This window comes from Mauremys mutica, chromosome 9, assembly GCF_020497125.1.
Source record: "Mauremys mutica isolate MM-2020 ecotype Southern chromosome 9, ASM2049712v1, whole genome shotgun sequence".
Lineage (NCBI taxonomy): Eukaryota > Metazoa > Chordata > Testudines > Geoemydidae > Mauremys > Mauremys mutica.
In genome coordinates, this window is record NC_059080.1 from 17,745,402 (window position 1) to 17,759,086 (window position 13,685).

General features: G+C 38.5%; 1 protein-coding gene and 1 long non-coding RNA gene across 8 annotated transcripts in view; one reads left to right on the forward strand and one right to left on the reverse strand.

Annotated features, from left to right (window-relative positions):
- Positions 1-13,685, forward strand: part of LOC123377715 — a 62,817-nt gene that overhangs the window by 21,256 nt on the left and 27,876 nt on the right. The gene's annotated exons all lie outside the window — the stretch shown is intronic.
- ACSL4 (acyl-CoA synthetase long chain family member 4) overlaps positions 1-13,685 on the reverse strand; it is a 53,666-nt gene that overhangs the window by 11,912 nt on the left and 28,069 nt on the right. The window contains exons 1-7 of one of the 7 annotated variants that reach the window (XM_045030929.1): positions 13,483-13,597; positions 9,294-9,340; positions 5,378-5,914; positions 4,872-5,049; positions 2,785-2,894; positions 2,553-2,691; positions 704-854 (exon numbers count right to left, since the gene is read on the reverse strand). In XM_045030929.1, the coding sequence (XP_044886864.1) occupies positions 704-854; positions 2,553-2,691; positions 2,785-2,894; positions 4,872-5,049; positions 5,378-5,728 (929 nt within the window). In that variant the 5' untranslated portion in view covers positions 5,729-5,914; positions 9,294-9,340; positions 13,483-13,597. Of the gene's footprint in view, positions 1-703; positions 855-2,552; positions 2,692-2,784; positions 2,895-4,871; positions 5,050-5,377; positions 6,150-9,293; positions 9,341-13,482; positions 13,598-13,685 lie in introns of those variants that run through there. The other 6 variants (XM_045030935.1, XM_045030932.1, XM_045030931.1 and 3 more) reach the window with 6 other exon arrangements.

Genomic DNA, 13,685 nt, shown 5'->3' on the forward strand with positions numbered 1-13,685 from the left:
TTTATCTCAATATATAAGCTTAATAAAAATAATTTAAAAAATGAAAGACCAAATTAGCTGCCAAATGAAAGTGGTCTTTTAAACCAGCTTGAAGTGAGCAAGGTATTTAAGCAGATTGTGTATAGCACACGTAGAAGGATCTATATGGACCTGGTCTCATCAGACCCCCGGAATAGGCAGGCCTTTGACAGCTCAAAAATTTCTGCTTAGAAACCACCAGCCTCTGCATTCCACTTTCTCAGGAATGCTGATAAGGACAGGGAACCAATAATAATCTACAGACAGATACCCTGTGCAAAAAGATATGATCAGACTCTCCCCATAGTGGTCAGTTATGATGGATATCTTGAAAGTACATCTCAAGAGGAGAGATAACTAAAGAAGTCATACTGTCTTCTATCTTTTTTAATCTCATTTAGTTGTAGAAAAATCATAAGACTAAAGAGCTATAGAGACACTTATGGTTATGTCCAAGAGCATGATAAATTCAAAGTGATTATAGAAATATCACTTCATATATGAAGTATGTAAGATTAGTGGATAAAAAACAGAATTTGCTGAAGTTCATATTTTTAAAAGAAACAGTCACCAGGAATCTCAAAATTATACAAGTGATAGGTTTTCTGGAATCCAGGAACATTTATTCCAGTTAAATAAAACAGAAGTATTTTATAGATACATGGGGCAATTGAGTATTTCTTACCCTAGTCCAGGTATTCTCTCACACTGGCCTGTCATTCCAGCTATCAAGTTCTTATGCAGCATCATCACTCCTTTAGGTCTCCCAGTAGACCCACTAGTATACATTACTAAAGCCAGGTCTGTGGGAACAGGTTTGCTTGGAGAGATGTCTACTACAAAGAGGGGGGGGGGGGGGAAGAGAACTCATTCACATGGACTTTAGCAGGAAGTGATTGCTTCTTAGTTTGTCCAAGAGATGACATCGAAGCTCCAGAAAGAGTAAACTAAGTTAACTGATCTGCATAAGAGACTGACAAACAAACAAAGTTAATGATGCTCTAGTGGTAAGCAGACCAGGAAAAAGGAAAAAAAAAGTGACAGATCACTTAGGGACAACAAGCACCAGCAGATTCAATCAAGGCAATAGGTTAAGTTGGAGATAGATTTGGCTAGAAGTGTAATGTCATTGTAGAGTTTCACTGGACAAACCTAATGAAGTTCTAGTCAAACCCTTTAAGATAATGCCTGGGAGAAGTGCAGAAGAAGCTCATACTTTGGAGTGATGAGGGACAAACTCATATCAAGTTTTCTACTAGTAACAGCTTTAAAGCCAGGGCTATAGAGGCTAAAACACCTGGTTTGTGGGGGGTTTTTTGTTTTTGTTTTTTTTAATTTTGAAGTCAGGATGCCTTGAAAAATCTCACTTGGTGGAAAAGTGAGTTTTACAGACCCAGAAGCCAGTCTGTATTGAGCTAATAAACTTATGAAAATAAATTAAACTTGTTTTAACTCAGTTTGCTGCCTTGACATTTATTCTCTTTTGTCCTGGTTATGGTGAAAACCCATAACCCTCAGGCTGATGACCTTGCAGCAGAAAGGGGAGCAAAGGTGGGAGTGGGAGGACATTTAGGGGCAGGGCCCGCTCCAGGCACCAGCTCAGCAAGCAGGTGCTTGGGGCGGCATGTCGGGCTCTTCGGTGGCAAGTCCCTCGGTCGGAATTGCTGCCGAAGAAGAAAGTGGCGCGGTGGAGCTGCCGCCGATCGGGTGTGTGTGTGTAAACCCTGGAGCTGGCCCTGTTTAGGGGAGCTCTCCAAAAAAAACCCCAACCCCTACCTCTAGCCCTTTGGGCTGGCAACAAGTTCAAGACATCAGCAGCTTACCACAGAGTAAGCAGCTCTACTGAACATGTACTTTCTTGCATAAGCCTCCAGTTCCTGCCAACCAACTCCTTTAACTGTTCACATCTTCTCCTTTCCAGTAGCACAGAGGAGCTGGGTGGCAGGAAGCAAATCCTCATAATTGCTCACTTCTTCCTTATGGAAGCTGGTTTCTCACTCCAGCCAGCCAATTATAGTTCTCAGTGACTGGAGGAGGGAGGAGTCCAGTGCTTATCACGCTGGCCTTAGGGGTCTTCTAGCTACAAAATTGGTCAGTAAAACTTTTCTAAAACAAATGCTTGTCCCTGTCATCAGGAAAGAGAAGAAAAAAAAAAGTGATGGGAGTTTTTAAAATGTTCATTAAAACAAAACAAAAACAAATAGCCACACCTGACCTTAATTCTATATGACCTTCCCTTATTTTAGAAAGTGAGCTTAGTCAAACCATGCCAGTCACATTCTAAAATTAAACTGAATAAAGGAATATCTGAAACAAAAGCCATTTGGGACAATGTAACATTAAGATAAAAACACTCAAATATTTTACTTTTCCATTTATTTAAAAATATTGAGTTGGACTGGTAATTTTTCTACAGTAAAATGCCAGTTCCTTTTTAGGTTAAATGGACATACTTCACCACCACTACATATCCCTCCAAATCAAGTTGAATCACTTACTGGACTGCTTGGGTAATCCTGATTTGGTTCACTTACAATTTTCTGGTTTGGCTCCTAATTCTTCTACTGTCTGCATACTATGAATCTCTAGTCCTTCAGGGTATTCAGATTTATTAAGAGTCTTCTTATCCACATAAATGATATGTTTGAGACAGGGGATTTCTGACAATGCAGTCTGTTGAACAAAGAGGAAATTTAGTACTTACAGTACTGTATATTATAAGATTACAGTGAAATACAGTTGACAAAAAAGTTGTTCCCAACTTACCTTAAGTTTACTCTCTAGAAGTTCTACACTGGTGATTAGATATGATGCTCCAGATTCATTCAGACCATAGGTTACGGCCTCTTCACCAAGGGTGGCATATAAAGTAACAACTGTTTTATAAATACAAGCAAGTTTAAGAGCAGAATAATACAAACCAAAAGCTTTTGAATGTATATAATTTAGTCAGCATTGGGGGATGCTGGGGTAGGGGGAGAGACAGGGGAAGGAGTACTTTTCATCTGCAATCCTTTTCCCCATGGGAATAAAAGCAGCTTTTAGTTTTTTCATGATGGAATTTTATGAAGCAAGGAGTTTATGGTAATGATAATAGTTGTATGGAAAGAGGAAAGTGTAATTTCAGTCATAAGATTTCACGATAAGCAACTGAAAACAAATCTGTGTTTTTTCCAGTTTCACACAGAGGGAGAAAAGACTTTGGGAGAGCTGAGTCCTGAGGATCTCTTCTATTTTTCTGCTTCTGTAAACCATTCTTAAAGCTTCATACCAGAGAAGAGCTAAACTGGGTTTCACATTTACTAATTAATTCTCCAAGAGAACAGTGTTCAGTGTAAGGATCACCTCCAATAAAGCATTAAAATAGGGAAGTAATACTCTAAAATCTTATCATAGAATCATAGAAGATTAGGTTGGAAGGGACCTCAGAAGGTCATCTAGTCCAACCCTCTGCTCAAAGCAGGACCAGTCCTGAACAGCTAATACCCAGGATGTCACTCCAGGCAGCAATGGATGCCTCTGAATACAGCCTCTCATTCAATGACACTGTCTATCATTAAGAGGAGGACACCCTGGTTCTGGCATCCAATGGGAGGTGCAAGTTCACGATGAAATATTCCCCTCCCCCGCCCCTTTTTATCCACTTCTCCCACCCAAGACCTTAGTGATAGACATAGAATCATAGTCCAGTCCCCGGCACTCATGGCAGGACATGTCCCTTCCGAAATGGGGAGCATATCTGGACCATCATCAGGCTTCAGGTCTATAGACCCATGAGGATACTTGACTAAACATAAATGTATTAGGGCCTAAAGTGGTTCGTAGAACCTGTGTTGCATCTTATGAAGTAGTTAGGATTACTACACATACATCTACCTGACAAAACCACAAAAAGCAAGAAAATGAAAGAAGTTAAGACACTTAACACTACGTATCCACCACCACATGCACACATCTTACTATTACCACAGCTACTGTACTCCACAGACCACACACTACAGTCTTAATTATGTTTCCCTGTGAGTGCTAGCATTCCATCATCCCCTTTAATAGCCCTCCAGCAAACCTTCCTTGCCAAATCACTCTTTCCCCACGCAACCAACTATTGCAGCAAACATTCACAACAAATAGTGTTTGGGGAGGAGAGGTTCAATGAATGTAGAAAAATGAAAGGAGGGGAGGGGGGCAGAATTCAAACTGTGCAGGGTCTGTGTTGGATAGAAGCGAGAGAGAGAGAGAGAGTCCTAACTGCTTCATAATGAAGTTTTTGGTGTATTAAATATACTCAGGACTGTGCGTTTTCAGAAGTACTGTGTCTTGTACATTGATTAAAGTAAAGTGGAGGGTTTAGACATGCCACAAGAATCCTCAGAAGCTGGTTTGCATATTTCAGCTACCATAACATTTCTCTATTCCACCCAACATCCAGTCTCTCCCCTAACATGTCAAGTGGCAGAAGCAATCAATGAAATAGCATTGCTGCATGTTTCAGTTATGAGCAAAATTAGTTAGCCATACAGATTTGATAAACAAGTCAAAAGGTCCACATTCATTGCTCTTTCCTGCCCTCCAAAAAGTGAAAGTCCATTCTAAATTCTAAAAATACTTCTATAATAAGCAGAACAAGTTAGTCTGGCTACAGCTGCTTGCTAATTTTGGGGATCGCTGCGATGCATAGCATATAGTTTATTAGAAAGCTGAACACAAATTAGGACTTTTCACTTTCTTCCAGAATTTTTTTAAACAAATGCTATCCCAGGAATATGCAGATGTACTAGACATAAAGAACTGAACTTACTGTGAAGAGAGATTTCTAGAAATATAGTTAATGCAAATGCAACTTTAGCACTCACGAGGGAAGTTGTATTTGAAGCAGGTTTGTGCTGCAATCATCCACTCCGCTCGGGTCTCACAGAATATGGCAATGGTACTTTTTGGCTTTAGTCCTTGTGCAGCTAGTCCTCTCCCTAAGTGATCCACTCTCTGGTTAACTTCTTCATAGTTTAACCATCTATAGTTTCCTAGGATTAACTGGTAAAAAGAGTAGAACAGTTTTGTGATAATGACATTAAGCTGTTAGCATACATGTTTGCACCTATTCTGTGAGCTGGTGTGGAAAACATACTAGCAAATACAATCTTTTTCAAAAAGTTACCCATCTCAATTTTTTTCATGAAGAAAAATACTAACAGCATGTATTATAGCGTCCTTTCTTGAGCTACAGTTAAATATCCAGTTTTACACCATAAAATGTAAACTGTAAAGAATGTAAAAGTGGCCTGCAATAGATACTTTATCGTTAAGACACAAAGCTTTTGATATTACAGACTTCAAGAATTCAAAAAACTTTAAAGATTACCTTTTTAAATACTTTTCCATTAGGCTGCATTTCATTCTCTTCACTCAGTATTTCTCTGGTCCCAAGGCAGTCCTTCTTCGCAAACTTTGCTACAGCATGGTCAAACAACTTGTCCAAAGTGTCTGCTCCGGGAACGTCTATGGTTGCTAGTGACTCAAGATGAGTAACAGAACGGTACGGACTTCCGGGCTTGTCCGAGATGGGTTTAGCTTTTAAGCGTTTTGCCATAGCCTTTTTCTTCTTAGCATTGGTAAGAAAATACCATGGAATAAATACAAGGGCACTATACACAGATATTAAGAAGTACACAGGAAGCAAGAAAATGACATGTACGTCTAGTTTTAGTTTCATAGTGGATAGTTTTAAAAAAGTTCTCTCTGTCCTTTGGATTCAGAGAATCTTGGTTCTCTGATGAAGGTAAGAGCAGAAGCAGCAATGAGTGGCAGGTACAGTCAAGGAAACAACTGTAAGTGAAGCTTAGATAGCTCAGTTTTAGAGTAACAGCTAAAACATTAGTAACCTTTGGAAGTCAGACACCTTTGGGTGAAGATCACAGCCAAGCAGACAGCAGGAAAGAAAACAAAGAAAGTTTAACAAATTAGTGACACCAGGAATCAGTCCATTAGTTTCAATCCTTTATGATTTCACCCCAACATGCAGCAAGACCAAGGAGGCTGAAGTAACTGCTTTGAGAGGCATATGAGCAATTGGTTTTGAAGACTGAGAGGAATCTTTTCATTATTTGTTTTTTACCTCCACAAATATTTACTCTTGTAAGGTCCCCTTTCCTTGTCTCTGTTTAAATAATTCTGGTCTTTTAAAGTGCACTGTGTCCTTTATATCTCAAAATATTGTGTTTCTAAGCTAGTTGAGCAATCCTAAAGTTGCAATCCTGAAGTTGCATAACTATGGTCAAAGGCCAGGAGCTTTTTTCTTAAATATTTGTGCTAGGAAGATATGGTAGTACTGATTTTTTTTTATGACTTTCAGAAATAAAGTTATATCAACTCAGTGTTCAGAATACAACATATTTACTGAGACTGCTCAAAATAAATAAAAACCCACACACTGTAGACCTAATTAATACACAAGCTTCTCTTCTGAGATCACCTGGGTAACTGCTTTTACTTTAAAGCAGGCCTGAGAAGCTCTATTTGAATGTGCACAACTGCTGTGCACAGCTTACATGGACTTGATTTGTGAGGCAATTACTCTAATACACAAATTTAAGGACTTCTAGAAGAAAAAGTCCAACTCATCTTTCATCATAAAACCAGAATCAAATCCTGAAGTATTTGACTGATTCCACAGAAATCTCTCCTGAGCAGGCCTGTGAGAGGACTAATGGGTAGATATTTAAAAACACCCACAAATTAAATCACAAACTTCAGTCTCTTCAAATGAATAGCAGACATTTATTATACTATTTGTCTTAAATGATGTGTTGATAATTGCATTCCAGTTACTTCAGTTGGAGTGTGTTTTGAATTAGCTTAGGTTGTACATAAAAAGCAGCAGAAATGCTAGGAATAAAGCTAAAGCTCCAGTGCATGGCAGTTAAACACCACACAATGTGATGAAAATACTGAGAATTCCCTTCTCAGTGTTGGTTTCAAGAGACAAAAGCATGCAACAAAGCATAGTGAGTGAACCAGAAAACAGATTACAGCAGGCTAGTGCAAACGTAAAGGCACAATTTCATTGCCTTACTCAACAAGCAGTCCCACTGAAACCAGCGTGACTACTTGTTGAGTAAGTACTACTCAGCCTGAGTAAAGGTGGAAGAACTGGGACCTGAGAATTTACACATCAATAGGAGCAAGGGTCAGTCTACTCAAGTCCCTTGACACATATTTGAGACTGAATGGATTGACATCTAACATACATTCTTTCCCCATTTTCAAATGCAAACACTGCTATTTTCAGCAAGACCTGTCCCTTAATATGACAGAAGATCCGGAGACAAACTAGCAAACGTAGAAGATAAATATATTTAAGTATTAGTACCAAGATAAGTATAATTCTAAACTGGAATAAAGGTTGTAGAAAAAGCATAGGCTGCCAAAGTATTAATTTTAATGTGGATGTTTAAACAGCTTGTACAGTGCACCCCGACACAATGAAAGGAGTGATTAAGTTACGCTGTAAAGGTATTTTCATTGTGTAAGTATACTGGAGAATTACAGGGGATAGCAACAAATGCTAAATCTATTAGGCACTTTATTAAGAATCCTTACATTTACTATAACTCATACTTATCTGAAGCATATGGCCCAAAACAAACATTTTCAGATGATTTCTGTATTAACTACCAGTAATTTAAAATGAACACATATTCTACCTGCATTAGGGTTTTGTCTGGCACCCACTGATGTATTATATCAAAGTACTAGTTACCCTTTTAGGGTGGGCTTCTGTAGTTGGATTTGTATTCTAACATACAAGGAAACCGAGTTCTGCACACAGATGATCAATATTAACATTATTGCCATTTGCCTCTCATTCTCCTTCCAACACACTTTCCCATTGTTTATTATACCCACGGTTGCATCTTGGTCTTAAATTAGATTGTCAGCTCTTTGAGGCAGGGACTGTCTTACTGTTTTTACAGCATCTAACACAATAGGGCCCTGATTTAGGCACTACTATAATGCAAATAAAATAATAATTAAAGTTTTAGTTCTTCCATGATTTATCAAGAAGTTTCACAATATACTAATTCATTTTTTAAACTCACTGCTATCAAGGTTATCTGCTTTTTAAAACCAAAATATGATTATTGTACCAGAAGAGTAGACTGCAACTACTATAAAATGCCTGTTATCCAATTTCACATGTAATGTTTTGGCTAAGACTACCCAAATCTAAATTTAGGGGTTAGGTGTAATAATCCTGAATCTGATCTTTTGTCACACTTAAAAGGAAGTGGTGAAGGCTTGTCATCCTCAGTCATTTTAGCCACACATCTTGGATAAAAGGTATGATCTTAAATACACTGCTACCCCAATATAACTCAGTTGTGGGGAGCCAAAAATCCCTACCGTGTTATAAGCTAAATGCCGTTATATTGGGGTAGCGGTGGCAGGGATGCAGCGGTGATTTAAAGAGCCCAAGGCTCTGGCCACGGGAAGCCCCAGGCCCTTTAAATTGCTGGCGAGACCCACTGCTGCAGCCCTGGGGTAGCAGCAGCAGCAAGGCTCCAGCGGTGATTTAAAGAGCTCCGGGCTCTGGCTGCTGCGAGGAGCCCGGGGCCTTTAAATTGCCAGCTCAGCCCTGCTGCCAGAGCCCCAGGGTAGCAGCAGCAGGGCTCTGGTGGTGATTTAAAGGGCCCGGGGCTCCCCACAGCAGCCAGAGCCCTGGACCCTTTCAAGCGCCGCCGGAGCCCCGCTGCTACAGGCGAACCCGTGTTATATCGGGTTGCGTTATAGCGCGGTAGCGGTGTATCAGATGTGTTTCAGTGTTCTCTACCTCTGTTACTTTACTCTTTTCACTTAAAGTTTTATTTAAACATTTTAGGCACCTAAATGCTGATAGAGATTTCAGAACATTTATTTGAAAGAAAAAAAAGCTGAGTTGACAAAATGCCTCTTTTGCCAGAGATCTGCAGTTGCTGACCTTGCTTCTATAACTAGCAATGCAATGTTCAAGCCATACACACACACTGCCATGTTAAGGCAAAACATAGAGGCTGCATTTTGTGGAAGTTTCCAATCAGATTCAATGGTAAAAAGATGATGTTTTTAAATAGATGACTTAGCTAATTTGTAAAATATGTAGTAGTTTGAGAGAGACTTCCATTCTATCAAGATCAGCTGGAAATCCAAAAAATGCCATAGAATTTGATGAAAACAAGTCCAAAAGAAAGAAAAACACTTGTAACTTTTTGCCTTTAACAAATAAATGTTAAGATACTTACAGGATGTCTAAAAGTAATGACTAGGTTTTCTTCAATGATGATTCGATCTACAGTAAAATGGGAGAGAAGATAGGGGAGGGGGGAGAAGAGAGAGACTGATAAGATTGTGTACCAAGTTAAGTAAAAATATTAAGTGTGGAAACTAAAAATGTAACCTGCTATTTATGTACTTAAACAGTGAAGATGAATTCATGGTCTCCCCTATCCTTTTGAAAAGAAAGATGGTGTCACTACTCTTATCTTATATTTAAATGAATCAGAATAAGTTTTCACCAAAGTCACAAAATATACGTTACTCACATTTAGTCTTGTACTTTGAACATGTACAGTCATGCTTTAGTCAGTACAGAGGGGTATGTGTGTGAAAGTTAATGACCTGTGATATGCAGGAGGTCAGACTAAATGATAAAATGATACCTTCTGGCCTTAAACTCTATGGAAATCTACTGAAATTACCCCTATGACCTTGTACCTCTGGCACATGATCAATCAGGTATGACTGAGCTTAAAGTTGTGAGCCATTAGAACATGCATCAGCCAGTCTGCAGGGATACAAACAACTTTTCAATTCCTGCAGCCCCCCACCAACTTCCAGGATGTATTGTAACCAGTATTGTATTGTAATAAAGAGGCGCCAGGGCTCAACCAATTATGTGCCAGTGCTGAAGCAATTTTTTTCCTTTCATAACTGACATAGCAAGCCAAGAAGTGCCAGGGCTATGAACTGCCGAGCCTGGAGGCGACGGTGCTTAGCCCTGGCACAAATTAAGCACTGATGGTAACCATAGGCAGGATACACTTATCTTAACGGAGGGAGAGGGAAGCTGGGCCAGGCTGGATTGCCTCTAACCATCCCATGGTTTCCCACCTCTAACAAACAGTGTAGTAAAAGAGATTTCCTTCTTCTGCCCCAAATGTGGTAGGTTTCTCTCAATATTATGTTTGTACAACCCCAAGTGTGGCTAAGATTTAGTCCTGCATCAGTGATATCTTTCCTATACCTATAAGTGTTATGACTTTAAAGTTTGTTCTCTCTCTTCAAGGATAGTTATTTTTAGATTAAAAATTACCTAAATGTTCTAACAGATTATTAGTTATAAAATTCATCTCCCCCTGACCCTTAGATAGTTGGATTCATAGGGCAGGTCTACACTACTAAGTTAGTCTAACTTATGTCATGCTGGGGTGTGAAAAAAAAGACACCCCCGAGCAACACAAGTTACAGCAACCTAAGCGCTGTCCACACTGGCACTATGTTAGCGGGAGACAGTCTCCTGCCACCGCAGCTTCCACCTCCTGCAGAGGTGGAGTAATTATGCTGACGGGAGAGCGCTCTCCCATCAGCATAGAGCGTGGTCACAGCTGTAGCACTTCTAGTGTAGACCTGCCTATAGTAACTAAGGCCTTGTCTACACTACAGGGAAAAGTCTATCTAAGCTACGCAATTTGAGTCACGTGAATAGCGTAACTCAAGTAGACGTAGCTTAGACCTACTTACCGTGGGGTCCACACAACACGATGTAGACAGGAGACGCTCTCCCATCGACTCCCCCTACTCTTCTCGATCCGGTGGAGTACAGGAGTCGACAGGAAAACGATGCATCGATGGTCAATTTAGCGGGTCTAATGAAGACCCACTAAATCGACCACAGATCAAATGCCGCATGTTGATCCCCCAGTAAGTGTAGAAAAGCCCTTATAGGCTAATGGAAAAAGTCCCAATACTTAAAAAAAACCACACACACATCATCATCTGATAGTTGCTAGAATAGCTTTTCTTTAAGCATGAGACGAGTACAAAAACACAATATATTGTGATTTAAAGGTCTTATTGGCACTTATGGGATGATGTATATAACTAAGGCTTTTCTACTCATCGGTAACATTACCATCCCAAACTCATGCCATTTAAACCTTTATACCGCAGCATATATTACATATAATAGACATCATAAACAATCATTTCAGACCAGCAGAATGTCTAGATATTGATTTCATTTGGTTACAAAATGAGCCCTGGTGTTGACATTTAAGCTTATGCTTTCATTATTTATTTTTCCATGTGTCATTGGGGGGGGGGGGAAAGAGAGTAAATATCTTGTGTCAGTGAAACCATCAAAGACATTCTCAAGGCAAGCCAAGTAGGGATTAGTACTAAGTATGACAAAGTTCACATTGTATCTTGGGGACAAGGGGGTAATAATCCTTGTTTTATGAAAATGAGGACATTTTGTAATCCTAGGGGGCAAAAAAACACAGTAATATACTACATTGCATCACTTTAGGGAAAAATGTTGTACTGTAAAGCCTTATTAAGTGTTAATTTCAAAACCATTTTGACTACACACTATCTATTTTGGAGACAGTATAGTGGAGCTGCAATTTCTTGAGGCAGGAACTATATTTTCAGTGGAACTGTACTACCCTCTGTTTAAAAAGAAACTAGCACATTTTCAGTACTAATACTGTACAATCTAAATAACAAACCATGACCATAGCTATTGTCTGTTGCCTTCTGATAGCTATATTTTCAGTGTTCCCATTGGATTTTCCTCCATGTTAGTCAGTTCATTGTTTCAATTTTGAAACAAAGCTTATTCATCAATATGCTAGCTGTTTAGAGGAGATCAGTTTGGGAGAAATTGTTACAGTATACTCAAAGTCTTCTCTCATAAGCCAACAGCACACTTTATATTACCAACTACAAGTTAGTTACAGAACTTTTATAGTTCAGTTGTCCAAATGCTTGGAAAAATATATAGTATAAGTGATGCCATTGCTTACTTACATAAGTATTACCATCTATGGTAGGTAATAACTTAATAGTTACAACATAGACTAGCTTTGATGTTCAATTAAAAGCTTCAGAGACAGTTTTTGATATGCATCTCTTTATTCTCTAGCAACTAAATCCTTCGAACAAAGCCTAAAATAGGGCATTAATTCTGGGACATCAGAGAGGCCCTCAATTTATGACTAATTTTTAAATAGCACACACACGGAATAAATGCCAGGCAAGAGATTTACTTTTTCCAATAATTGCTCTTAGTTTTATCATCAAAGCTTAAATTAAGTTGACAGTAAAAGAACGGAAAAAGAGGGGGCATAGATTATAGTGCTAGAAGCTGCGACAAAAACTATTCACCAAGGGTGAAATGTACTGCTCTAGATTTCAATAGTTAGACAGAGGAAGTAATATTTACTCATCAAATGTTTGCATAAGCAATTAGAATGCCAAAGTATAATTTTAAAAACTTATTTTAAGTGTCTTTGCCCAGAAATTTTAGCCTGTGCAATTTAATTGCAAGGAAGCATCAGTTTAACAGTTATTTCCACTAGCAAGAGGTTTTTGTTAGTACAAAAACTCAAAACAAAGAGGGACAACTTAACATTCAAAAGCATACGAACTGGGTAATGTGTATTAGTTCCTTGGTTATTTCAAAAGACTTGCCTATGTTTGCACTGGTTGTAAAACAGAATAAATAGAAAAATTAATGTTTTAGATAAAGAAGCTGCATTTGCAAAAATGTCCAGCGATAGTGAAATAAATGGGAATAGTGAATATATGATAGTAAATCTTTTTAGTGAGGAAGTGGAGTGTGGGCTGAAAAAGCAGGAAGTATTTACTATTGTAAAGAAAGACTAGAATTTGGAATGTGTGAAAAAGTTAATTTAAATTAACACTTAGGGTGAAATCCTGGCCCCAGTGAAGTCAGTGGCAAAATTCCCTTTGACTTCAAATGGGGCCAAGATTTCACTCTTAGAATGAACATTCAGAGTTAAAAATCTTTTGGAAGAAGATACTGAAACCTTTCACCCACAAAGAAGTCAAATATGAATAACCAAAAACGTTTCTGGAATTTGTTTATCATTCAGACAAATCTATGCATTTTAGAGACCATGGTAAATATTCACAAAAAGGTTAGTGAAAAATCCAGATTTACACATTTCAAAGATATAACAGAGCACATCAAATGAATGCAGAGGTTATTACCATGATCAATAGTAAATATTAATCTTGACCCCCTGGATTTATTCAAATACTAGAACTGAAAGTCTATTTTACTTTTTGGTTTTGAAACAATGATTCAGAGGAAGAAATTAAAGATATTGAAACAAAGATATTGCTGCAAAGAAACAACTGGGTTAAGCAAACAGGAAAATGCATTCAGTAACACCAACTACTCACCAAATTTCTTTCCAAGATTATTACGGCTGTCTCTAGACACATGAATAAGAGAGCACTTATAAGGCAAAGAGACAAGCCCACGTAAAACACATTTGGAAAGTTTTACGTGTTATTTCAACCTCTATATGCCAGAAAGGATTATGAGAAAAATCAAGGGAAATGATTCAATGTTTATAAGTGATGTCAATGTTCTGTGAGAACAG